Source organism: Lagopus muta, chromosome 6 (genome assembly GCF_023343835.1).
Source record: "Lagopus muta isolate bLagMut1 chromosome 6, bLagMut1 primary, whole genome shotgun sequence".
NCBI classification, from domain to species: domain Eukaryota; kingdom Metazoa; phylum Chordata; class Aves; order Galliformes; family Phasianidae; genus Lagopus; species Lagopus muta.
Genome location: NC_064438.1, coordinates 37,012,715 through 37,038,518, shown reverse-complemented (window position 1 = coordinate 37,038,518; position 25,804 = coordinate 37,012,715). Strand labels below are relative to the sequence as shown.

At 35.0% G+C, this 25,804-nt stretch overlaps 1 protein-coding gene across 9 annotated transcripts in view; it reads right to left on the bottom strand.

The window, feature by feature from the left end:
* Window positions 1-22,114, bottom strand: part of TTC6 (tetratricopeptide repeat domain 6) — a 53,901-nt gene extending 31,787 nt beyond the window's left edge. For 3 of the 9 annotated variants that reach the window (XM_048949289.1, XM_048949294.1, XM_048949293.1), the window contains exons 1-9: window positions 22,000-22,114; window positions 20,770-21,640; window positions 20,545-20,628; window positions 14,826-14,909; window positions 13,932-14,021; window positions 10,851-10,990; window positions 7,329-7,538; window positions 1,138-1,294; window positions 565-669 (exon numbers count right to left, since the gene is read on the bottom strand). In XM_048949289.1, coding sequence (XP_048805246.1) covers window positions 565-669; window positions 1,138-1,294; window positions 7,329-7,538; window positions 10,851-10,990; window positions 13,932-14,021; window positions 14,826-14,909; window positions 20,545-20,628; window positions 20,770-21,330 — 1,431 coding nt within the window. In that variant the 5' untranslated portion in view covers window positions 21,331-21,640; window positions 22,000-22,114. Of the gene's footprint in view, window positions 1-564; window positions 670-1,137; window positions 1,295-7,328; window positions 7,539-10,850; window positions 10,991-13,931; window positions 14,022-14,825; window positions 14,910-20,506; window positions 20,629-20,769; window positions 21,648-21,999 lie in introns of those variants that run through there. The other 6 variants (XM_048949290.1, XM_048949292.1, XM_048949291.1 and 3 more) reach the window with 6 other exon arrangements.
* Between the last annotated feature and the right edge of the window lie 3,690 nt (window positions 22,115-25,804).

The following is a 25,804-nucleotide window of genomic DNA, read 5'->3' as shown; positions in this document are numbered from 1 at the left end:
ACTGGTTGTGAAAGGCTAGTTGTTTTTTCTGTAACCTTTGCCATAGGAAGGTGCAATGTACCATGAATATGGGATTCCAGTAGGCATGGCCTTTTATGAAAGGCTAATCTCTTTCAACAACATTACCTAACAACATAACATAGAGGAGTTTTTACATTCAAGAAATTCATAATTCAAAAACATTGGCAACTGATAAAATAGACTTTGATAGATGTTGTATTTTTTTTAAATTTTGATATATACCTCAGCCAGCACAACAGAAGAAAGCCTGTGCAAAAATATATTTACATTTATGTTGAAAGCCAGTAAGACAGATAGAGTAGTAATTAGTAACTACTAATTCTACTAAAGAACAACTATCAGAAACTTTCTTATTGTTAAAATGGAAATTAAATAATACTACGTCGTGTATATTAATACAAACTGTACACTGAGTTATATACCACACTTAGAAATAGTGAAGCATTACTAAAATAGCAGTTCAAAATGCAACTATGACATTCAACAAATATAACATTAGAAAATCAAATATTTTTGCAAAAGATATGTTTTCAGAATATTTACCTCATATTCAGGAAATAAAATTTCCTTCATAGAAGAAATTGGAGCAAAGAACTTTGGTGGAACAGGAGCCCAAAACATTTTCAAAGCTTCTGGATAAATGGAAACCTTCAAAACCAATGGAATGCAGTTATCAACTAACACAAATCAAGCTTATTTCTGTCAGTATTTAGTCTAAACTATTAGATGATAAAATATGATTTTGTACATGATTTCATAAAAAAAAAAAAAAAAACAAGACACACCACTTTAAAGCACATCAAATACAATGAAATTTTGTGACCTATAGGGCTCTGCCACCCAAAAGAATTATACTGTTTGTAGTTATGTTTGTTATTAGCACATTAGCATAATATTATCAGAGATGAGAACTGAGCCATGAGATTTTAGAATAACACTCTCCATCAATAAAAACTTTCAATATTGTTACACTGCATCTTGTCAAATGTCAAAAAAGAAAAATCTTTACTTCTTTCATGCAACAGAAGAAAAAAATTAAAAAATTCTTCCAAAATATTGTGCTTCAATTGCAGAATTGCATAATTACATGACATAATTATTAAAATTATTTCTTACTTTCTCTCCTACCAGTTGAAGCTGTGGTTTTTTAAGACTACAATCAGCTTTTTGCCACTCAGCTAGCGTTTGTGATGTATGAGGTGGAAGAGAGCAAATCCCATCTTTCTGATCATTCTGAAACAGTTCTGAAGCAGGAACTCCTTCATAACAAATTCTGCAGCAACACAGAAGAGGATTTAAGTTATTTGGATGCTGTCAGGTTTGAAATTAGAAAAATAGAGAAGTAGGTAATTTTTAATCAAACTAGAAATGCTTTTATTTTTTCTCAGAAGGAAAGAGCTAAAGGCTGAAATGACTTAACTCATTCGAGAAACCTGCTGCTAAGCCTCTAGTTTTAAGACTTCCACAATTAGGTCTATGGTGTATATTACTTGTAAATGAAGTCACAATATAACAGTAACCTCCAAGTATGAAGTACGTTTTATAAAATAAGTAACTTCATGCATGGCAAATACACAATTCAAGAACTGGTTATGGTTAGATATACATAAACAACCAAGAGAAATTATATCAGCAGGAACATTGGGCTGGTTTTGAGCAGTATTTTTTGTGATTACTTTGGGATAGGATTCTGATTGTTTGCCTGCCCTTTATTATTTTAAATAAACTCACCTATGGCAATCACCTTGGAAAAGAATTTCACTTCAGAAAGTTGCTGAAGTAATTATGCATCTTAATTTTCTGTCAATGCTTCAATTTCAAAAATACTGAACACTTAAGCAACACAATGTAACTCATACTTATCTGTATAAGTCCATATATTATACACACACACATATATACATATAAAATCCTGTAATAACTTACCTTTATTTCCTTTGTTCCTGGCACCTGAAAAGCCAGATTTAGATCTGAAGAACATATTACTTCTAAGAAACTAGTAAAACTATTTTAGAGAATAGCAGCAATCACAATTACAAGTCTACTATCATTCATCACTTAAACAGGTATTTTACAGGATTTACGTAAAAATTGATATTGAATATTTTTTACTTAAGAGAGTAGAAAATACATCTGTATATTTAGCTATTCTTGTTTTTGCTTGTTTGACAGTACAATAATTATTTCTGTTGTCACTTGTATAATTATTCAGTACCAGAATTACAAGCACAAAATATATTGAATGTTTCATCTATTATTGTATATACAGAGGAACAAGAAAAATATAACTAGGTATATGCATGCAAACAGCATATAAATTGCTTATGACATAAACACAATTTTTCATAACATATTGGCACATTGGCATATGCCAACACTGACATCTACTGGTGTTAATCAGATTTGGGGTAGTTTGCAAACACTAAATAATGAAGTTTCCTTGTGTTTTCGTGGAATTAAAGTGCCTGATTCCTGTTATCTGCAATGCCACTGTCAGCTGTGTATCTGCTGCAGTGGGCTTCATTCTCACTTAAAACAGAAATATGTTGCATTTCATTTAAGAAATATCAAAACCCTGTGTAAATGGGAGCAGCAGGGAGGTCTCACTGTAACTAAGAACCAGCCATTTGATTTAGCAAACAAAATGCCTCTGAAGTACAACCCCAAGTTGAGAAGGAATCTTTAAAATGCAGCACTAGTGCAAAGAAAGATTGTAGACCTGAGAGTACTTCTTGAACTCTTTCTGGAATGCTCCTTTCTTGAAGTGGAAGCTTTGAAAAAAGACCTGTTTCTTGTAAAATGAACTGAAAGCCTAACTTTTGGCAAGTGTATGGCCTTCCTAGTTTTTGTTTCCATTTAAGTGGTCAGTGGTTTTGAGTCTTCAAGGTGAGAGTCTGCATAAGAGTATGTCAAGAAGTTATAACAAGATAGAGAACGGTATAAAACAGTCAAAAGATTCTTTAGCATTTGACCATCTTAAGTGAACAACATAAGAGTTGTTACTCTTCTAGGGCACTTTTGTCATAAATAGTTGTCAATTCAGTGAGTTTATACCAACTAATAAAATGTGAGTTAATGTGAAACAACATTCAGGCTTCTCATTTCTGGAAGACAGAAACAAATGAAGAAAAGCAGCTCAATGCAATAATAATGAATTCTAATAATATTCTTATTCCACCTGCTGGTTAATAAATACAAATTCAATCAGAATGTTTCCAGGAGATTAAAGCATTCCTGCTTGAAGGAATTTTAACAAAGATAAGATGAAGCTAAAAACCATGTTAAAATATTTGCAAGATTTCTGCCAGGAATGGATTAGACCATCCACATATAATGTTCATAAACATACATTCTGATTAACTCTTAAGTCTTTATGGCTAGAAAGTAGCATTTTTAACTCTCAAACAACTGATACTTGCAGAGCACGTCAAGATTAAGCAGGACATAGAAAGCAAGGGACCTTGGTCATACATGAAATAAACACAATGCAGTCAGTCCTGGTTTCCTGGTTATGGCTGACCTGGAGATGTATGTATATTGATAAGTAACACTCTGCTCTGCTGTATGTTTTTCACAGATGTGAATGAAAAGTTTGTTGTGAAAAATGTCTGGAGGTTTAAAAAACAACAATGTTGAAAGCAAAGTAATTATTGCTTTATTAATCTGATCCACTATTAAAAAAAAAAAAAAAAAAATCACACAATTGTAACTTGCTCAACAAAGTCATTTAAATTTTACTATGAACTACATAGAAATCATGCTTATTCTGTTAGGTTATTTGTATTTGTGAAATTAGACAAGTGCCAGGAATTTTTCAGCAATAGATGTGAGTAGTGTAAATAAACTGAAATTAGTACCATATGAATGATATCTGTTATGCTCCTGTAAGTGAACCAGTTCTTAACAGGCTGTAGCAGGTTAAGCCACTAGATGGCAGTGCTCCAAAGAGTTACGTTTTCTAGTTCTTCCAGATTAAACAAATTTGAGCAAGGATTTTTTTTGTTTTTGTTTTCTTTTTAAAGAAAACAGGCATCTTAAAACTTCTCATCTGTGGGAAGTTAGATCTGCATTGAAACCTTTCTGACACACAAAGCTCAGGCTCATCCTTTGCTCATCAGCTACCCTTGAAAACAAAACCATTTTCACCTTCAAGCCCCATCTTGACATAGCTTCCACAGTTCTTAGTTTCACTAGCATCTCTTTACATTACGGCATCCTGTCCTCCACTCATTTCCTCTATTCCTAGTAAAATGTACAAATAAACACCTTGTACAAGTCGCCTCTCCAAAATAATGAATCAGTATGATTCATACCTATTCTGCACCAACAAAAATATCAAACTATCCACCTCCTAGAGATGCCAGTGCTAGCTCAGCAAGTCTGAAGTCCAAGGATCTTACAAGACTTTGCAGTATTAATGGTTTCCCCACTACTTGCTTTCATCACTATGGTAAGCACCTCCATCATTCAACAGGTAACATTCACAACATACTAAAATTAAAGCTTTCTTTCAATCTCCCTAATAAGCTATTTGTCTGGTATTTAATATCATCTCAGTTGCTGCAGCATCTGTTTCTTTAACCCAGATAAGCACCACCTTCTTCTATTCACTCATTTTGTTGTTCTGTTCTTTTTCATTTAAAGTGCTACTGCAAAGATCATAGCTCCTTGCTTTGAATGTTATGCTATTCTTTGAGATAACAAAAGAGAGTGCTAATGCAAATATGAGATGCTCCTCTGCTTTCAAAGCACTCAAAGACCTTCCTTTTTCTGTTATCTCTAGATTAGTAAAGCTGTGCCAACTGCTATTTCAAGCAACTTCTGACTTCATCACTGACTTTCTAAGGGTTTTATTTTCCCCCTTTATGAACACTTTTTTGCCCACACTTAAATTGCCTGCCACACTTGAGAAAAGAATCACAGCTATTAGCTTATTTTCTCAGAATTTCCTTAATGATCTTTCCTCATGACCTGCAAAACAATGAACGGCCAGGCTTCTGGCCACTCCAGCAGAAGCTGACACAAACCTATCAGAAAGATGAGGGCCTAATCTTAAATAATGCCATACTTGATGGTTGGGAGAAACTTGACTGCATCAAAAGAATTCAAGATCTAGAAGCTTTCATACAACAATTTTATGGATTCAGATTTTATGGAAAAAGAAATATTGTGACAAACCCATACTGATCTTCCAAACAACACAAATAATGCAACTTCATCAATATTCCTGCATTAAGCTCATAGTTCCCTCGGTGAAACTCAGGATACAACTCAAAGAAATTAAGTCTTGATTTAAAGACTGCAATCAGTGAGTAGTTTCATAAGGTACTCTCATTGCTATGCAATAAGGTCTTACAGCTACTCTCAAATTTGTCTAGACTGAAATGTCAGCTACTGAGTCCGTTAAGTTTTCATTTATGCAAGTTCTCTTGCAACAGAAACTATGCCACTTAGGTAACAGATTAAAAGTATCTCTTATTTCTTACACAAAGACCAACATAATGATCTCTTTAAGTGTCTTCACATAGAACAAGCATTCAAGTAAGAGAGAGATCACATACAGGAATCCAGATTTCTGTTAGCTCCCCAAGAACAATATTTGGAACTCACTGCTAAGTGCACAGCATTCCTACAAATCTGCATGTGGAAGAATGGCAGACACCTGCAGGAAGTCTATTGCCCCTTTCTTAAACTTAGATTTCTCAGAGACTGCAGGCAGAATTTTTCCTCCATTTCAAATCCAGAACATGAGGCCCTTTTCTCAGGGTACACTTCCCCCCCCATGAAGGGGGGAGGGAGGGTATGGTGGTTGTGGTTTTTTTGTTTTGTAAGAAGGCAATGGGAAAAAAATGCAACAACGGACTATTTCTTTCTTCATGGCAATTTGCTATTGAAGCACAGAGCCAGGATATGAGAATTCACTGCTTATCTGAGGATTCAAACCTCAATCACCACTACATGATTTGACTGTTCTGGGTGCAGGAAGTTGCGCTGCTGAGCAGAAAAGAATACAAAAATCATGTAGCCAGGAGAAAAAACAAGTGGTGGCATGATTGCCTCAGTTGTAAGAGCACTTACCTGGAACAAAACAAAGCAAAACAGCTCTGTATAAGATTTCTAACCCCAAAACTATTACTTTCTCTATATCATTCAAAGCGTCTCATCTCCGTTTTAACATACATGCTTGAAGGTTTGAGTCTATTACATAGCCATCTTCAGTTACTTATCTTTCAAGAGTGTAAAACTCTGCTCAGAATTACAGCTTTTCAGGATACAATCTGCCCTCCTACAAACAATGACTTCTATTCCCTATTCCTAGCCTTATGACCTTGCATTTGGCTGCACTAAAATGCACGTTTTTCAAGGGAGCCCAAGTTAACAAGCTACACAAATTGCCCTGTAAAACTGACCTGTCCTTATCCTTATTTACCTCTCTATCATTCTTTAGATCACTACAAACTTTACAAGCAATAATTTTATATTTCTGGAACTGGTGCAATACAGAAACTCAGTTGCAAATTGTCAGTCTGAAAAATCTTAAGGAAAAAACTTGAGTGTAAAGGTTCTAGTACTAAGATGCTCATCCAGAAAGACACAGAAAAAGGAAAAAAAGTAACTGAAATAATATGGAGTGAAAAATGAACATTCTTCATGTTGTTTAGTTTTATTTCACATTATTTTAGCGTAAAATACATTAAGAAAACAACAAGTAAGGATTTAGGAATTCAATCACATGTAAAAAATGATAATGCTGTTATCATGAGTACCTCTTACATATACAATTAGTATTGTTGACTACAGATCTATCCAAGGTTTTATATTAATTTTGTATGCGTTGAACTCAACAGAACTTCATTAAATTCCTTGAAGTTACTCTTGATGCTAAGTGCTTGAAGAATCTGGATCATAAGATTGTCCATTTGATAAAGGGTTAGTGACTGTACACTTTATACACCTTCTACTCTTGCAGAATTTTACATTCATAGGAAGCTTAGTCTAAGTGTTCAACATTGCTTGTTATTACAGTGAGACTCATCATTAGTAGAGCTAAATATAAAAACTCATTCATAACAAAGTGAATTTCACTCTTAAAATTTAACATCACCTTTTACATTCTAAGCAAGGTAAGACCTTTGGGCTATATAATTTAAAGCATACCTTACAAACACGGTAAAAAAAAAATCAAGCCTTTTTATTTGCCACTTCTGTGAAGCTACTAAATACTGAAACACCATTATTTCTCAAAATATAATCCCTTAATTTACAAAATTATTTAAATCATAGTAACATCAATAATAAGTTCATACCTTTTCTTTTCAGCTTGTTCTTTCAAGTAAATATACTCAGAATATATGGATTCTTTCTGCCTATTGTCTATATCCTCTGCCGTAAACAAGATATTGTGACCTCTTCTATTTGAAGTATGATAAATTCTTGAAGCCATTTGTAGATACGGAGGCAACATAAATCCGGGAAAAGCAGTACATAGATGATGAATGCTCGAATAATTTTGCTGTCTAGAAAGGGAAAAAGAAGCCTTAACCATTCTCTGAATTGTAAAAGTATGCAACTTATCTAAACATTATATCCAATGGTCTGTAACGTCACAATGTAAATTGCTAATATAAATACTTGGCAAAAGTTGCCTGGTAATCCAGATGACTTCTACTGAAAGCAGAGTTAATATCATTTGGAGTATTGGTGAAGGCAAAGGGACCCACAGGTAAAAGCAAAAATGTTGGTAATCTTAAATTTAAAGAATAACTGCAGTAGTCACATTTTTACTTTCCCACAGCGGAGCTTTCACACCTTCTGCCCTGAAAGCTTAAAGTATCTAAGCACTGTATATTTACAGCTTAAATTGGGTATTTGAATAAATGTTACGTTAAAATGTTATGTGTACATTCATCTGTGCATTCTCTCTCATGACAGAACACCAGGTAAATACTCTTAAATTTTGGAATTAGTTTTTTTTATGCTATCATTTGAACATTTTTCCTAACATTTCAATTCAGCTGTTGATTTTGGAGGAAACACAGTAAAACACAGTACCTCTGACTATCTTTAAAAAGTTAATAACTAAAAAAAAAAAAGTCTACCATTTAAGCCTCCAATCTAAGTTGTGCTAAAAGTGATGAAAGTCTATTGACTTCTACAGGCCATGGATCAAGCTCTAAAAACAGTCTGCAGCTACTGTATGAACTCTACAAAGTTAATAAGTATCTAAAAGTGCAGACAGCTACAATGTGAAAAACAGTATAGAGAAAATATCCGAGCCCCAAAATGGCTCCCCAAATGCATGCTACTTTTAATTAAAGTTCACAAATACCATCCTATTTAAAATAAATTCTTACATGAAAATGGTTAAAATTCCACTTTGAAACTATGCTGATTAGCTTTCAGGTATAACTTTTTGTTTTTAGTCCTTCAGCAAGTTGTCTATTTTACTGATAACTATGGCTTTTTCTTTTTTAATAAAGAGATTATAAAACGGAAATTAGTAAAAACTACAAAACAGGGAAAAAAATACAAGATCAGTCTAATCATGCAATACATATTCCAGTTAATGTAAAATATTTTTTAATGTACTTATACTTACCATTCCTGAAAAGCAATGACAGCAAAAGAAGTTTAAAGAAACCACATATGTAAAGAAAATAGACAAAAAAATAGTGCAACATAACATCAGTTTGACTCACAATTAAGAGCTTATCACATCAGTTATATTATTCTCAACTGAGTCCTGATGTTTACAGGCACATGACAACAGAATATAAATGAGTGGCAACAAAATGACATTTTAATTAAAATAATCTGTCAAGCCATAATATGTTTTATGCAATATATGTAATATATAGAAATAAGATGAAGGAAGCCTAGCCACTTCACGCTTCAACAAGACATTTTTACCATAAACTGCAATCCAAAGTCTCTACTCAAATTTGTGATTTTTTTTTTTTCCTAAAAGAAAACAGGAATTGAATAAAGTTCGGAAGCTAAACATTTAAAATGAAATATCCAGTTGGAAAAGCAACATAGAATACATAATACTGATTAGAATGCAAGGCTTACAGCAGTTCCATATAATGAAATTGATAGGCTTGGGGTTTTTTGAAACTAAACTCATACATTTCACAGCACAAATGAAAATAAGCAATTGTTCCAGTGTGTGAAACCAGAGATCCATGCTTTAAGATCATGCTAATTTAAAATAAAAAGAAATATTCCATGATACTTTAACTGAAAAAAGAACACCTAATATGAAATATTTTATTTCAGGATTCTCTAACAGTACACTTACTCTGCAAATCAATACATATGCATTTAAAAATAAAAATAGGCAAACAATTCAACTTTGAACTTCAAACAGTTGGAGTAACACATGTAAACAAAACTAAGCAAAATTATTTTGAAATCATATGGGAACTTTTTTCACATAGATTTCGTAATTTATTTAAAATCAATAAAAACAGCTTGAATTATATCTTAATTGTAGTATAATGACTTTTATTTTATAGAAGTTTATCATTTCATTGAATTAACTAACTGAGTGCTTTATGAATGTAAACTAAAATATTCAGGGCATGCCTCAGGTAAAGGTGAATGTTTTTACAACACACGCTCTTAAAACAGACTATTTATCATTCTTTGAAAAAGTGGACATGAAGAAACAATACTGTGTGTGTGGCCTACATTACCCTCATTTAATGCACTAAATACAGGTTTTTTAGAAAATCATGCAGTTTCTGCACCATTGATAATCTGACAGTAAGTATTTATTGAAGGTAAAACACTCATTGTCTGTTGTCACTATTTGTTTTAATATATAATCTTGCTAACCAAATGATCTTTAAGCAATGCAGATAAGCAATGGCATGCAAAGGGTCACTTAAATGCCAATTTGACTGTTTCATAAACTTAAGCATTCTTTTCCCATGACTATTCTCAGCTACTTAATTGAAAGTATTATCCATTTACAAACTTCAGACCTCCCATAAAAAGGCTCTCTTCTGTATCCAACAGACCATTCAAGACCCTAAGAACAACAAAAGCTAATAATTAAAGCTGCTTCTCTCACTCTTTAAAAAAAACTCAGAAGAAAGAAGTGAAGAAGCAACTTACGGTATACCTAAGCAAAGCTAGCCATAAAGATCTTAGTAGTGAACACCATAAAATTGAGGAGTCTTACTCGACATGAGACAAGACAAGATTAGTTAAATCAGGACACAAGCTGTACTACTTTTGTAATCTGCACTCCTACTAGAGAATGACAGATGCCACCTATGACAACAGCAATGTAATAAGCAGTTGTCCTTAAATTACTGCTCTGTGTAAAATCTCCTGAATTTCAGACAAGCACTGACTGTAATACAAATTCAAGTTAATGAATTTTTAATATATCCTCTCTATTTAAAGATGATGACTTACAGCTGGCATTGCTTATATTAAATTTGTGGTATGTTCCATTGTTTGTTTTTAATTATTTTGATTAGATTATGCTTGGAATTGTATGGACAAATTCAACCTCTGCATAAGCAACTTCAGTCTCTGCTGCAGTCAAAAAAAGTTTCATCTGCATACAGCAGGAATGAGCAGGCCCTCTAGATTTTAAAAACTGTAAATCAAATCCATTTCAAGGAGGTAAGTAGCAAACAAACCACCAAGCTAAACTTGATAGATCAGAAATTGCTTAGAACTTTATGTTTCAGATCCAGATTTTGGGAGATAGCATTATTTCTTCTCCGTACTTATCTGCCATCGTATGTTTTTGTAACTTAACACATTTTCAATATTAATTTCATTATAATGAAGTAAGATTAAAGTATTACTTGACATTTGAAGCATGACTGGGCAGGAAAGGCAAACACTGTTGCAAGTTGTGTTCCTCTTGTAGATCTTTCTGAAACTCATTTGGTTTAATTTTTGATATCGCTTTTCCTTCCACCCATAGCACATCTGTGGATGAAGCCTAAGATGTTCACAAGCAAAAGATAAGCACAGTGTTATAGATTGCAAGCTATACAGATATTTTCATACCCACTCCATAGAAGAACAAGAAGCAACGGTACACAAGAAACCCTGACTAACAGAAAACAAAATTCAGTTAAACAAGAGTAGCATGTAACTACTGCCTTTGAGCAGTAGTTACACCCCCCAGTAACAGTAACACCCACAGCTATTCAGGGCACAGGATATGCAGAAAAGTGTGGTAAAACAAAATGTCCAGTGTACCCTATGATAATCAATAGAATAATCAAAAGAGCATCAAAATTATCACAATTCAGAACTCCTACTCTTAGAAGTACATGAGTACCACCTAAAATTTGAGTAGTATCTAGAATTTGTATTTTTATGCAAATTAAGACAGACGAATGTGGTTTAAAGGATAAACTTTTAGAAAAGTTTATTCAAGTTTATGTTTATTCAGTACAGCAATACAAAAGGAATTGCTATCATTTCCACCCACAGCTGATCATTCCAATTTATTAATGCCAATAATTGGTTTGTTTGTTCCCCCTCCCCCCCCCCCCCCCCCACACACACACACAGTTAAAACAGACCAGATAACTGTTGAAAAACATTGTAAAAAGCATGCAAGGAGAAGGCAGAAATTAATCCTGATCTTCGATCCCTGTTCCACCAAAAAATTTTGTCACGGAGCAGCTCATTGAAGTCCAGGAGCAAGACCAAACAGCAAGGGGAAGGAACCTCTTAAAGATATTACTGTTCCCAAGGCATCTACATTTGTTTCATAAACTTGAGCTTCAAAATCTACAGAATATGCTGGAGGCTATCATAGTCTAGAAGAAACAGAAGCCCCTTCCAACTTTAAGCATTTGACAACTCTATTTCCTGCAAGATGTTCAACATCTTCACAAAACACACTAATTGCAACCAATAAAAAGGATTCATCTGAGCTCCCCCGAAAATTTACCATACGTAATATAGCAAAGCAGGTTCAAGAAAATTAAAAGCTATAACAAAAGCTATATGAAAGATAGAAACAGAACAATGTGGAAAACCAATTGAAAAAAAAAAAAAACCACACATTTAAATTCTGCAGTACTTACGTCAAGTAGAACCAAATGCATTTTATCTTTCCAGGCGCCTATCTTGGAAACTGCTTTTTGTTGTAACCTCACTAAACATATGTTTGATGGGTGTTGTTACAACAACACTGCTAGAGCATTACAGAAGTAGCATGTTGCCCAAAATAATACTGTCTAAAAACCATCACAGTACCCAAGTACTGTTTAACTAACTGTGAAAATACTGTTAGACAACAGTATATAATTTAGAATATGTAGTTTTAATATAGTCTTAGATATTATAAAAATTATTTGACATTGTATTGTATATTATTTACACATCATTTAGTACCTATTTCTGTAACCAACAGATCAATATATATTATATATATATATATATAGGTATGATTGTAGAGCAATTTCTTACAGCTACCTATGGCAAGCATCATTGTTAATTATCTAAAGTCAAGAACAGACAGTACGAATGATTAGAAAAATTTCTAATTGCAATTTCTAAATATTGTAAGGACAATGTCATAAGAATATTATTTCTAATTTAGAAGAAATTTTTCAAATTACTGTTATCATTCATGCTCTTCAGCAGTAGCAATCTAATCTGACTAACAGAAATTATTATGCTTCCACAAGAACAGATACAACCAAATACTTGACTGTAGAAAAATGCCAGTCAACTGGAACTACTCAGACCATTTAGGGTTTTGCTTCACATTCACTATAGCTCCAACACAAAATGCAGCACCAGGAATGATGGGGAGTTTGTTATCTCCCTGTAACTTACTCTCAGAGTAGCCCACATCCTTGAGCTCTTCAGAACAGGTTCTTAGCTACCCTAAAAGTGATGAGGAAACCCTACTATTCTGGGTTCCTAAGGGTATGACTACCACTCTCTTTGCCTTTCTCCATGCCTTTTGACAAGACACAACCAGAGCCGAACTACAATGTGAAAAGCTGAAGAAGCAGCCGACACAAGGCCCTTAGGCATGCAAAAAGTTTCTCATTCTGATTAGATCTGTCTTATGACTAGACCTAGAAACAATCTGCTCTCCAATAATATGGATTTCTTGTTGATAGGAATCTCTCTCTCTCTCGTCCCCTTTTCATTTTGTTCCCTTTTACCTCCTCCATTTCAATACCTGCATCTGTCCTCATGTACCATATCAAACCTTGTGTTCACCTCTAAGTTTCGGCCAAGGATACTTAGTATTTTTGGTACATAACTATCTAGTGGAAACACCCCCAATCTTGGTTGTTCTTCACATAATACATTTAGCAAATGTGGTAACTGTAAGATAAAGTAATCATTCATATAGAAGCAGCAGAAGGAAGCACGTTAAGGTGGTATCCTCAAAACACCAGAATGATTAAAACCAGCAATATGTGGCCAAAGACATTTTTTGGTCTTTGTAACAAGTTTGTCCTGCCTCTGTAATCTTGGTATATGTTCTTTACTAGAAAAGCTTTAAGGGGTTGATATCAAATGAAAGCTCTTGTCATGTGTGAAACAGCACATAACCAAAAGGATGTTGATCATTATGCCATTTTCCAGGAAGGCACACAGTTGTTAAATGTAAATGAGGATTCTATTTATACATTGTTTCATTCCTAATCTTCTCAATCTCATAATGAAAAGCCTAACCCAACATATGACCGAATGAACCTTAATTTATTTTTTCCTCTAACATTAAGCTGCAAGACCAGTATGGAGACCTGTATTATAGAAGAGTCTTTTAAATGGCAGGTGGTAAAAAAAAAAAAAAAAAAAAAAAAAAAAAGCTCACAAATCCCCATATGCTCTAAAACATCAAAACCTCAAGCATGGGAAAACTAATACTATCTCACAATAGTACAAAGCCTGCTTACCTGTTTCACCTGCTTATTATATGTTAACAGCTCATCTGTAGGCTGAGATTCATTTTCTGCTACTCGAGATTCTTTCTGAACAACTGGCATCTTTCAAGAGAAAGGGAAAATTCATTTAGGAGAAGAACATATAGCATTTTCTTAAAAACACATTTTTACACTCCCTGACAAATAATTCATTACAGTATTTATTATTTTCAATTACTCTTTCATCGTACATGCATTTTATGAAGCACATGGATCACTGTATCTATTTTATCTTAAGCCAAATATTTCTTCGATCGAGAACTGGATTTACAAAATCAGTACACTAACAGGCAAAGGGTTTACAATGATCAACACTAAATAATAATATATAGAGAGATTTCTTCTGAAAAGCTTATTCCACAAATTATACTTCAAAAATGTACAAATTAACATACATCAGAAATGTGTATTAATATATATGGATCCTTTAAAACAAATAAATCAACAACTCTAAACATTAAGCAACATCTCCAAACACATCTAAGCTTACAAATTTAAATTTTAAAAACAATTTGAATGCAAAACAAAGTGATGAGCATTAATATACATGAATATCAGTGAATGCTTTGCAAGTTCATTGCCCTAATCCTCATACTACTTAATAAGAGGGAAATTCTGCATATCCAGTAACTAAAGAATCAAACCCCCAAAGAAAAGAAAGGAATAAGAGACACAAAAGGGATAGAAATAAAAACAAAAGTATATTTATAATTTATGAAGTACCAAAATGTTTTCAAGCACTATTTCCTTTCCTTCCCTGTTTTATCAGTTTAAAATATGATCTACCTATCTTAACAACTCTACAAGCAAATAGAAGTACAATTAACTTATTATATTTCAACATTCCTAGATAATGTAGAATGTTACCAGGCTTGCTTGGTGAAAACTTGGCAGGATTTCCTTGCTAGCTTGAGAATCAGTTTTTATTTCCTTACATTCAACTGGGGCCTGCTGCACAAACCAGAGGGAAAGAGATATAGATATATAGATATATATATATAGATATATATATATATAGATATATATATATAGATATAGATATATATACACACACACACTATACTATAGAGTGCACTATATATATACATATATAGTGCAATTTTCACTACCTAATAGAACAAAACATCAAATTAATATTCATGCACAAATTAAAGGCTGGGTCTTTATTATATATATTTGAAATATACTTGAAATCAACATACACATGCAGAAACAAACTTAGGGTGATCTTTTGAAAAGATTTCTACACATTTCACTCCTTATTTTGTGCATTGTCCAACCAGTAATCTAAAAGCGTATTTTTAATGCCTAGGATTTTTTTGCATGCCATACTCAATTCCATTCTAACAAAACATGTAAAAAGTGTATTCTGAGTTGCAACATTGTTCTGCTTGCGTATTAGAAAATGAAGATGATACGAAAGGAGTTTTCAAGCAAAAAAAAAAAAAAAAAAAAAACCACCACCAAAAAGTAAATAGTAAAAAGGAAAAAAAAAACTTTACTTGCAAAATATTGCATGCATTGGTGATTTTATTTTTAGACAAAGCTCTAGTAAATAGTTACTTTTGACAGAAAAGGCAGAGCTTAATTTAAAAAAAAAAAAAAAACCTTATTCCATATAACTTTCATAACAATGGAAAAACAAAGGAATGAAACATCCTGGATTAAAATACAGATTCAGCAATACCTTCCCAAACTACACCAAATAATCCTCCTTTTCTTTGCAATACATGCACATTTCCAGACACAGTGACTACAATGCACTATTAATTAGACTCCATCTTACCTAAGTGGAATTCTTTCCCCCACACAATTTATTATCTAATGCATGAATTCAAAGAGAATTTTTCACATATCCTTTCATTCAAACAGGCTGGATCAAAGCCAACAGAATAGGTAGATTAGTTTTCTATACTAATTTCCTTATCAAAATCAAAATTATATGAACAAACAGTATTTTCATGCTATTTTAGACACCTGTACATGTTACGCAACTGCTTTTCTTTGCTGGGTGTGGTATTTCTTCTTTTGTTCACTCCCCATGGGAGAATTGCAGGCACAATGCTGTTCTGGTATTTTAACATAATGTGTACCATGTGTACATGTACTATGGGTTGTGTGTTTGTATTAACAAAAACTAAGTCAATTTTATTTAGAAATAAAAGTGTTGAGACCACGGCAACTCTTAATTCCTGTGGGTCCATTCTCAAGCATTCTGCTGATTCTTCCCGCACTGATATTTTGTGACAGAAAATTTTATTGGGCCTTTAAAAAAAAAATGCCATTTGAGTAGTCATAGCCTTCCACCTCATTGTAAAAAACAATTTATCAATTTATGGATTTAAGTACCTTCATAACTAACTAAAAATGTTGGAACAGTTTCCAGTGATTTTGATATGTCTTTGGTATCCTTGGGTGCTGAAAAGAAACTTTGAGACTCTTGACATATAAAAAAAAAAAAAAAAAAAATCAAGACTTCTTAGTGTTTTTAATAATTATCTCTAAATTCATCTTACCAAAAAATTTCAACTTCTCCTTTAATAGTTAAATGCTATGAAAATAATTTATTTTAAAAGAATACTAGAATGGTTATGGTTAGAAAGGACCTTGAAGACCATCTAGTTCCAATCCCCCTGCCATGGGTAGGGGCACCTTCCACTACAACAGGTTGCTCAAAGCTACATCTAACTTGGCCTCAAACTCCTCTAGGAACAGGACATCCATAGCTTTTGCAGGCAGCCTATGCCAGTGTCTCAGCACCATTGTTAATAACTTCCATATATTTAATCTCCCAGCTCCCTCAGCCTGTCTTCACAGAAGAGGTGCTCCAACACCCTCATCATCTTCATAGCCTTGTTCTTCATTCACTGCAAATGATTTCTCTCTTTTGATGATAGAAAGCCATCACCAATGTAGAAAAGACTCTGATAATTGGCAGAATAAATGTAGTCTTGATGTGTGATCATGCAAATACCCTAAAGCACTCTTTTATCTTGGTGAACTTGTACAGATTATTTATACAGGCATTGGTAATCATCCTGTATTCCTTTAACAAATCTTGAAATCGTATGAAATTACAGTTTATCAGATTAAAATCAGTTTGTTCTCATAACAGCATCCCACCAGACTAATCAGGAGTATTCTCCCCTTTTGCTAGACTTCAGGGTAAAAAGACAGTCCATGAAGCCTGCAGCATTTCTTGCAACAAGAGGTGATCATGTGGTAATTATGCTAATAAGCATAAAGAACCAGGATACTGAAAAGTGATTGTTGATACAAATCTCACAAACTGCACAACTGGATTATCCTAAGTTACCTGTGTTAGTAACTCTGAAGAGATAAACAGATTAGATTCCAGATGTTCCCACATGTATATCATACAATAAGCATTTCTAATTAGGCAGCTTCTTGTAACATCATTAAAACTGTATATCTTAAAAAAAAAACTAATATTTGAAGTAGTACATGTCAACTGTTCCACAGGGGGGAAAAAAAAAAAAAGAAGAAAAAAATCAAACGTATATCCAGGATTGGTAATGTCTACTCCTGAAGACTGATTCCCTTATGCAAAGGTAGGCAATAACATTGCCTTTGCTATGCTATGATTAACCTTACTGAGTATAATCAATAATACGCAGTTACAGAATTAATAATACACTAGAAAAATCATAATATAAGGCTTCATTATTGTGACTCATGAACTTTTTACACATCCAAATAAATAGAGATGTCATTCATTTCCAAGAAAAGAATACACCTTACAGCACTTCAGAAAAATATTTTCAGTGAGCCTCCTACCATTTTAGTCAAAAGAAAAAAAAAGAAAAAAAAAATCAATACATGATCTGATGTATAATTTTCACGTCTGTTGAAATATAAAGAAGCTATACACTAAATACTTAAGATGCTATAAAGTGATGAGCAAACACTTGTTTATATTTGCTTGTAGCTAAAGCAAACAAAACTGTACTTCTGAGAGAGTACTAATATTTTACTGAGAAAGGCTCCTCAAGGCCTCACTTTCTGTTGAGTAGTTGAAGAGTTAGAGATGCGTACCAAAGCAGAAGAATATTTTGTTTGTTCTTTGATGGCATGGTGCACTGTACCATCACCCTTTAATAGAAACATTCAAATCTGATTCTATTTTTCCAGAGAGAAAAACAAAACAAAAAAGTGTTTTCTTTTAGTTACCACCTTCTCATGCTCATCTGAGATACCAAACAATTGATCTGCTGAAAACAATAAGCCAACTAAAAAAAGATGAGTTGCAAACTCATCACTAAGGAAGCTGAACACCAAGAAAATGTATTTCTGGAATGAATATAAACACCCTCCTATGGATACTAAATCCAACATATAACTTGATAACAAGATACTTCAGGGGTGCAACATGCCCCAAGGCAACAAAGTGACTCCAGGCATTGGAAATGATATTCTGATTATAATAAGCATTTCACTTTTTAACAGAAAACGTGATAGGAATAATTATTTATAACCGATTTCCTCCAAGGAAACAGGGCGAAGTACTAATGTCCCACAGAGCTGGCAACCCATTTCCCATGTAATGATACAAATCACTGTGGGGAAAAAAAAAAAAAATGCTCAGACTCCACAGCAACAGTACAAACTATCAATATTAACCAGTCATTAATTCAAAATGAAAAATAAGATAAAGAGAATAAAATACTTTTTTTCTTTTTTTAGGGAATAAAAATCACATTTAATTCTGAAAGCTTGTTTTCATTTTAGTAGTTCTGTTTTATTTCATTTAAAATAATATACTCCTTATTTCATCAGAGAAGACAAGTCTTGAAGCTCAGCCTAAAGCAAACAAGTCACACATAATAATAATAATAATAATAATAATAATAAAGAATTGCTAGAGTCCTCATCCTATTTGTAAGGTCACTTCAGTTCATAAGATGCCAGCTGTAAATGCCTTTAATTTAAAAAGTGCAATCAGTAAGTGTCATTCATACGCATTTTCCATAAATCCATATCTAAAAAAAAACACTAAACAACTAACAACTGGACTAGAAAGTCTGATCACCAAGTCTCAACTTTTGTTTTACTTTAAATTTGATTGATATGTTTAGTTATCACAGTACTCCAGAGATCACTTTCAAAGCTCAGAGTGCAGTAACTCCCAATACAAACAACGGAAAACTCAGTTCACTTCAAATCAAAAACACCAGGACCTGATAGAGGCCAGATTTTGAAAATCTTACCTATAAAACATAAAATACAATTGTAAATGAGTAAGACAGGACAAGCAATGTAACCTAATTACCGCAACGCTAATGACTTTTTTTAGTCTTCTTCATTTCCCAATCTCCTCTGATGCCTTTTGGCAAACTTCAACCAGACTTAACAAGAGAAGAGACTCAAATTATTACATTCCTAAAATCAGAGTAAAGCAATGCAATGAAGAGGGATCATACAATGCTGCCACACTGAGGAAAGGCTTCTCTCATTTCAACCCAAATATACACCAGAAAATATACAGAGTAAAAGGCATTCTGAGTACCTGAGCCACACAAACAGCTCTGAGAACAAAAGTAAATCATAGGACGTAAATCTATTAGAAATGCAGTTTCAGACTATTGCTACTCAGACATAATTAAATCAGTTCTGCATTCTTTTTTGTCTTAATTTTTTTTTTTCAATCTAACCAATGACAATCAATCTCACATTAAAGAAATATTAAGGTACTGCACTTACATCCTGTGCAAGATACTCTGTAATCATAAAAGGTAGCATTTTAATAGCTGTAGGAAACAATTTCCATCACGATTTCCTAAAACACAAACACATCAGTCTTCCATATGATTCCTTGCAATGGCAGTTCCTTCTTGTAAGTATTGCATCCTATATGGGTGTACTCCACCCCTCACAACAAAAGCTAGTATGCATACAAAGTATGATAGCTATTTTCATAACATGAGTTTCAGCCCTTGTGAAATGGTTCATTCTAACAAAACCATTAGTCTTGCTCAGAGAAGACAAAGTACTGAGAGTAATTTACTAGTAAATCTAAGTTACTAGTTAACAAATAAACCAGCAACAACAAAAGAGGCTATCCTCTGGTGAGAATACAGAAAAGTCCTCTATGATATTGATGTTACTGGTGCCTCTTACTGTAAGTGAAGGGACACTTACAACAGCTGATACAATCTACTTAACTACAATAATGAAATTGTTTTCTTGAGACTTCGTATGCCAAACTGAAAGGAACAATGCTTCAGGTATACTTAGTGCACTTCATCATCTCTTAGACTGGAATTGCCACCTTAAAAAGGGGGAAAGAGCAAAAAGAAAAAGCTGTACTAATCTATAAATAGACTAACAATTCCCACCCCAGAGGGTTTATGTTTTAATAGATTTTGATATTGACTCATTTTCATATGTTAAGGGAATTAAAGATCTGGCAGAAGAAACAGTGAAGAATATTCTATGGTACATTAGTGTTTGTGTCTGTTTGTTTTGTCTGGCTTTTGTGTTGTAGGAGCTGGAAAAAAATATACAACTCCTATAAAAGTAATATTTACCTAAGACAAAAATATTGCTCTTGTTCTGGTTCACCTACTTCCATTTTTATGTTGCATTTCTGGCCAAGAACACTCTCCAGGAGTTCTTTGATCATCTGTTCTGAGGAAGATGGAGAAGTAGACTGCGGGGAAGCGATTATTTCATCAACAATCCTTGCAACTACTCTCACAGGCAATGCTGCTGTGGAAGTAGGTTCTTCAGGTTTGCTCTGCTGGAAGTTCTCATATATTTTTGAAGTGTCTAGTCTAGTCACATCTCTTACCTCTTCCAACTGTTCCTGAGCAGACCTCACACTTGGCTGCTTGCTTCCTTTTCTCAGCACTTGTCCCAGTTCAACACATAAATCTTGCTGCTTTAGTTTTGAAATCTCTTTGCTTCTCTTCTTACAGCTTTCCCTGGTTAATTTTCCCTTCCTGGGAATGTTTTCATTTCTCTTTAAGTCTGCAGAGCTAAACTCATCACTATCTTTAATCACAGTACCTATTTTTTCAGCTTTATCATTCCTTAAGTTGTAGAGATTCGCCTGTAGCATACGTGCTCTATCCTTTACTTTACTAACAGTTTTTGTCTTCTCCAACAAGACCAGGGAGTTACTGGTGCAAAAATCAGATCTGCCATGTCTTGGCTTCTGAGGTGGAATTTTTTTAGCAGTACCTGCAAACGATGCTATTACTGGAAGTTTTACAGTGCAACTTCCATGACTATAAGTGGCATTTTCACTGTGACCTTTTTCAGAGCAACTTTGATTTTTGTCATCACTGTCTTCTCCCAGAGTTCTATTTCTGTGGTTCATTACCCTGTGATCAGAAGCTTGTTTTTTCATTTTTCTTCCGAGGATCTCCTTACTTTCTGAGCAATTAATAAGGAATATTTTTATTTATATTCATGGCAGGCTTATGTGAACTCTTTGACCTCTGGAGAGGATAATATTCTTAAACAGTGCAATTGACCTGGTGTTAAATCTTGCACATGCTCACATTCCTAGAAGCAGTAACTATTGCTAATTCGATCTTCAGGCTGTCCCACTGAGATTCCTCACATACAGCCTGGTCCCGTAACCACAGCCAGCTCTTCCACATAACTCAGTTCAAAGCGCTCACATTTTCCAGCAATTCTCTCCTGCAGTACACAACCTGTAAACTCAAACAGAAATTAGCTTTTATACTTCATATACCAATGCAGAATCCAATCCTTTTAAGAGGACTGCATTTTGCTGAAGTCTCTATGGATTTCATTATGACCACCACGTAGTGCATATCACTAAGCACCAGTGACAGTTAGTACCATTCTACCAAGGGAAAGAACTGAACTGTTGCTATCTTTGGGAGCATAAACCAGAAGTCACACAGAAACTCCCAGCAGAGGAAGAAATGAGGCAGGCTGAAGCTTTGCACTTACTAAAGTAACTACAAAGGCTTTCCACCTACAAAAACAAGTGACCTCAGGCCCCTGCCAGCCCCCTTCCTCCTCCCCCCCACAGCAGGAAAAGTACCTCCCACGAGGACACGCCAGCAGCCGCAACATAGCAAACACATCCAGCAGGCACAGCACGGCCCCCGAGACCCTATAAGACCCCGCCGCTCGCTTCTCCCCGCCCAGCGCCGCGGACGGGGCCACGCCGCTCCCGTCGTACGGAAGGACGCGCTCCGTAACCAAGCAACCGGGAGGCAAGAGGGCCAGCAGGGAGGCGAGCGCCCCCTACCGGAGGGGAGGACACCTTCGTGTGCCACGCAGTCACACACACTCCTGCTGTCTGCTGGGGCGCAATAGATAAACCCAGCTGCGTGCGCCTGGTTAACCATCACCAATAGCTTTGTCAGTTATTAGTAGGATAGGCTTCTTGCAGATCTTATGCAGCGTTAATGTGTCTGGAAGTCTGAAACAGCTCTCTTAGGGGAATTGTGGGAATGATGGCACGTGTCAAAAATCACCAGGTAAAAAGAGCCAAAAAAAAAAAAAAAAAAAAAAAAAGCCAAAGCAAAACATAAATTAAAGTGTGAAAAGTACAGGTCTACAAGGTCCTCACAGGGGCCCTTAGGCAGTTCACAGCTCATAAAGAGGGAAAATGGGCTTCACAGAGCCATGATGTCTTGGGTTGGAGGGGACCTTTGAAAAGGAACTGTTTTTCAGGAGTCCCTGGGCTGTAACACTTCACGAAATTAAGTTTGCAACTAGTGTATGCCTTTTTGGTGGGTAAAAAATAAAATCTTTTTGTTGTTGTTTGGATCACCAAATACCTCCATGTAACAAGGGGATGTTGCAACTATTGGCACAGATTGGATTGAAATAAGCCACACAACTGATTAAAAGCCTCCACTGATCTAATGAAAAGTGTCTTCCATTGTCCTCTTCTTTCTTTGTGGCTTTCAGCTTCAGCTTTTTTCCTTCTTAATTGCATTCCTGGAGCCCAAGGGGGTGGCCAATGCACTTCCTGCAGACAACACGCCTTGCACCAGGTTTCATGACCAAATTTTGGCTTCCTGAGGCAACTAAGGACTTGTTAAAGATTAAAAACTCATTAGCCAGTCACATTAAAACCAAATTTAAAGTAGATTTTCTTCTTTTTTATAGTAGATAACTGATGAAAGCCATGTAACACACCCTAGGAACACTATCTATTTAATATTACTTCTCCTGCTCCCTAGCAGGAATATCAGAATAGCAGGAAGAGGAGTGGGTGGAAAAGAAAGCAGTTGTTCTGTGTGGAAGGATTCCCACTGCCTGTCCAAAATATTGGAGATGTTCTGAACAGGAATGAAAGTGTTAAATTCCCTCATTGAAGATAAACCTGATCAGCAGTTTAATGTAGTTCTGAGTCGAGAGGGAAGATCAATTCCAAACTAGTTACACAGCCAGTGAAGCCCCAGCAATTTGGTTTACTGAGAGCAGCTCCTCTCTGCAGGAGTCACAGTGGGACATAGGAGGAAAAGCCCTGCATGTGAAGAGGTATTTGCATCAGGAAGTTCCAGGAAGGAGCTGATGAATGGCAAGAAGTATTTGCATCAAAAGAAATGTTAGAAAGGAGAAAAAATCCTTAGGCATGGATTTCTTCTTCACGTTAATAGCTGTGGTAAAGTGGTCGTGTGCAGCTGGAAAACAAGTATTCTGTATTATCTTACTGTGTCTGCTATTCATCAGCTCTGCTTGTAGTAAAGCAGGGACTGGCTACAGGAAGATGCAGTTAAGTTGCATGAAAGGTTCAAGCAGTAGTTCAAAAATGTTTCCTGTGCTACAGCATTGAGGTTCTCAGTTTTGTAGCAAAGGGAATTAGCACCCAAGGGTGGCTGATGACAAGTTAAATCCAAAATGTGATGTATTTTACCTACTAAGCCCCACACATTGTTTAGCATTCAACCCAGGAGTAAGTATATCCTCTAGACCCTCAGCTTGAGCTCTGAAGATGACAATGAGCCCCAATACACAGAAATTAATGGAAATCTTTCTCCCATTTCCCCAGGTATTATTATGTTCCCCTCCTTTCATAATCACAGTGCCGCTTGAGACCAGCAAGTTCTCTTTTTTTTTATTAATGTGAAGTATTTATTTAAACAGGTTAAGCCTCATCTATGTAGCATGCAAAGTCCAAAATTTAATGAGCAGATGAATCCTTATACTGAGCAAATGGATCTAGCTTTGGAAAACCTTGTGCAATTTTATTCCCTTGGTACACATTATTATTATTTATTTTAATTACATCTTACCAGATCACTAAGCTTTCTAATATCACATAAATTTTGCCATCTAGGTTATTTGTCCATAAATGTTACAGGGAATTGTGTTTTTTTTTTTTCTTTCTAGGAAGAAAAGCAGTTATTAAAAATTGTTTTTGTTGGTTGGTAAAAGGTCAGAAAGCAGCCTCTTTTCTCATTTATCATCTGAGTCCACACCCCGGTGCACACATTTGCCATAATACAATTTCAAGCTGGGGTGAAACATTGATGGCATTGTCCCTCAGGCTTTGGAAGGACACAGACATGAAATCAGGAGTAAGCATTGTGCTCTCTGGAAGCCATCTTGATCTTGGCAGTTGTGAATAAGGGGAAGAAAGCACATGAAATATGCACAACCTGGTATGTGCTGCCCAGCAATGCCAGAAAGAGTTCCTGTGAAGCTAAATAGCAATCACTTAAAGGAAAGGCAAGTAAGGGCAGAATTACGTTGTTAGTTCTGTGGCTTACACCCAGATAGCCACTAGAGGCTGGGCCTCACCTTAACATCCAGCTGCAGCTGGCTGTGAAAACTTTTTCACCTGAAAAAGCATAAATTCTCAGCAGCTCTGCTGGGTGCTCTTGATCTCCCTTTGGTACAGCCAAAGCATGCCCTGCCTCAAAATGGGACTCACTCATTCAAGGCTATTTATCAGTGTCCAGTATACCATTTCAGAGACCAGGAACTCAGATTATGGGTTACTGCTTGCTCTTTAAGGGCATCAACATCTTTGTTTTAATGTTTCCAACACATATATGTATAAAAATGGCCATAAATACTCAGAGAAAATCAAATGATTATCATCTAAAGTACCGATCAGTTAAGTATTGCCACTGTGGACACAGAACAAACTTTTCTGACAATTACACTGTAGGAACAATAATCTGCAGCAGAACAATGGAGTAAACATGTAGGTAGCAAACAATCTCTTAGATCAGACAGTGTCAATACTGAAAAGGCTTTTGATTAGTTGCAAGAGTTTGATCCAGCTGAGCTGAAGAAAACACCTTTTTTTTTTCGGTGATCAATCCATGCTGAATCCCTTGAGCAGTAAGCACAAGCATAGAAAGGTTTTGCAGAATTAGTATTATAAATCATACATTCAATCCCTCTGTGAGTGTTGAAAGCATCGTCATGCTTCTAATCACTATATCCTCTCTTTGACGCATTACAAATACGCACACCCAGCCCCTACTAATCTCCATTGTGATTGTGTGATATCTGTACTTGCTGGTACTAAGCCAGAAGAAGTAGTTAAATTTTTTCTTCCTCCTATGATTTTGAGCTTTGCTTCCCCCCACACAATTGAAAGACTTTGTCTAAATAATGATGTTTCCCTTATAATTCAAAATAAAATGCAGTAAGAAGATGGAAACAAGATGGAACCTTTTCATTTTCAACTATACTTGAAATGATAAAATCAGGTTGTCTTGAGTGATCATGAATCCCAGGTTTATTTTTTGGTATGATGATACTGTAATATTTTCAGTTATGTGCCACTTTATTATAGAGCCCAAGAGAAATTACATGAGTTTCTTCTAGCAGCCCATCACTCACAGCCTTTATTATAGGCACAAGGTCAGAGGCAC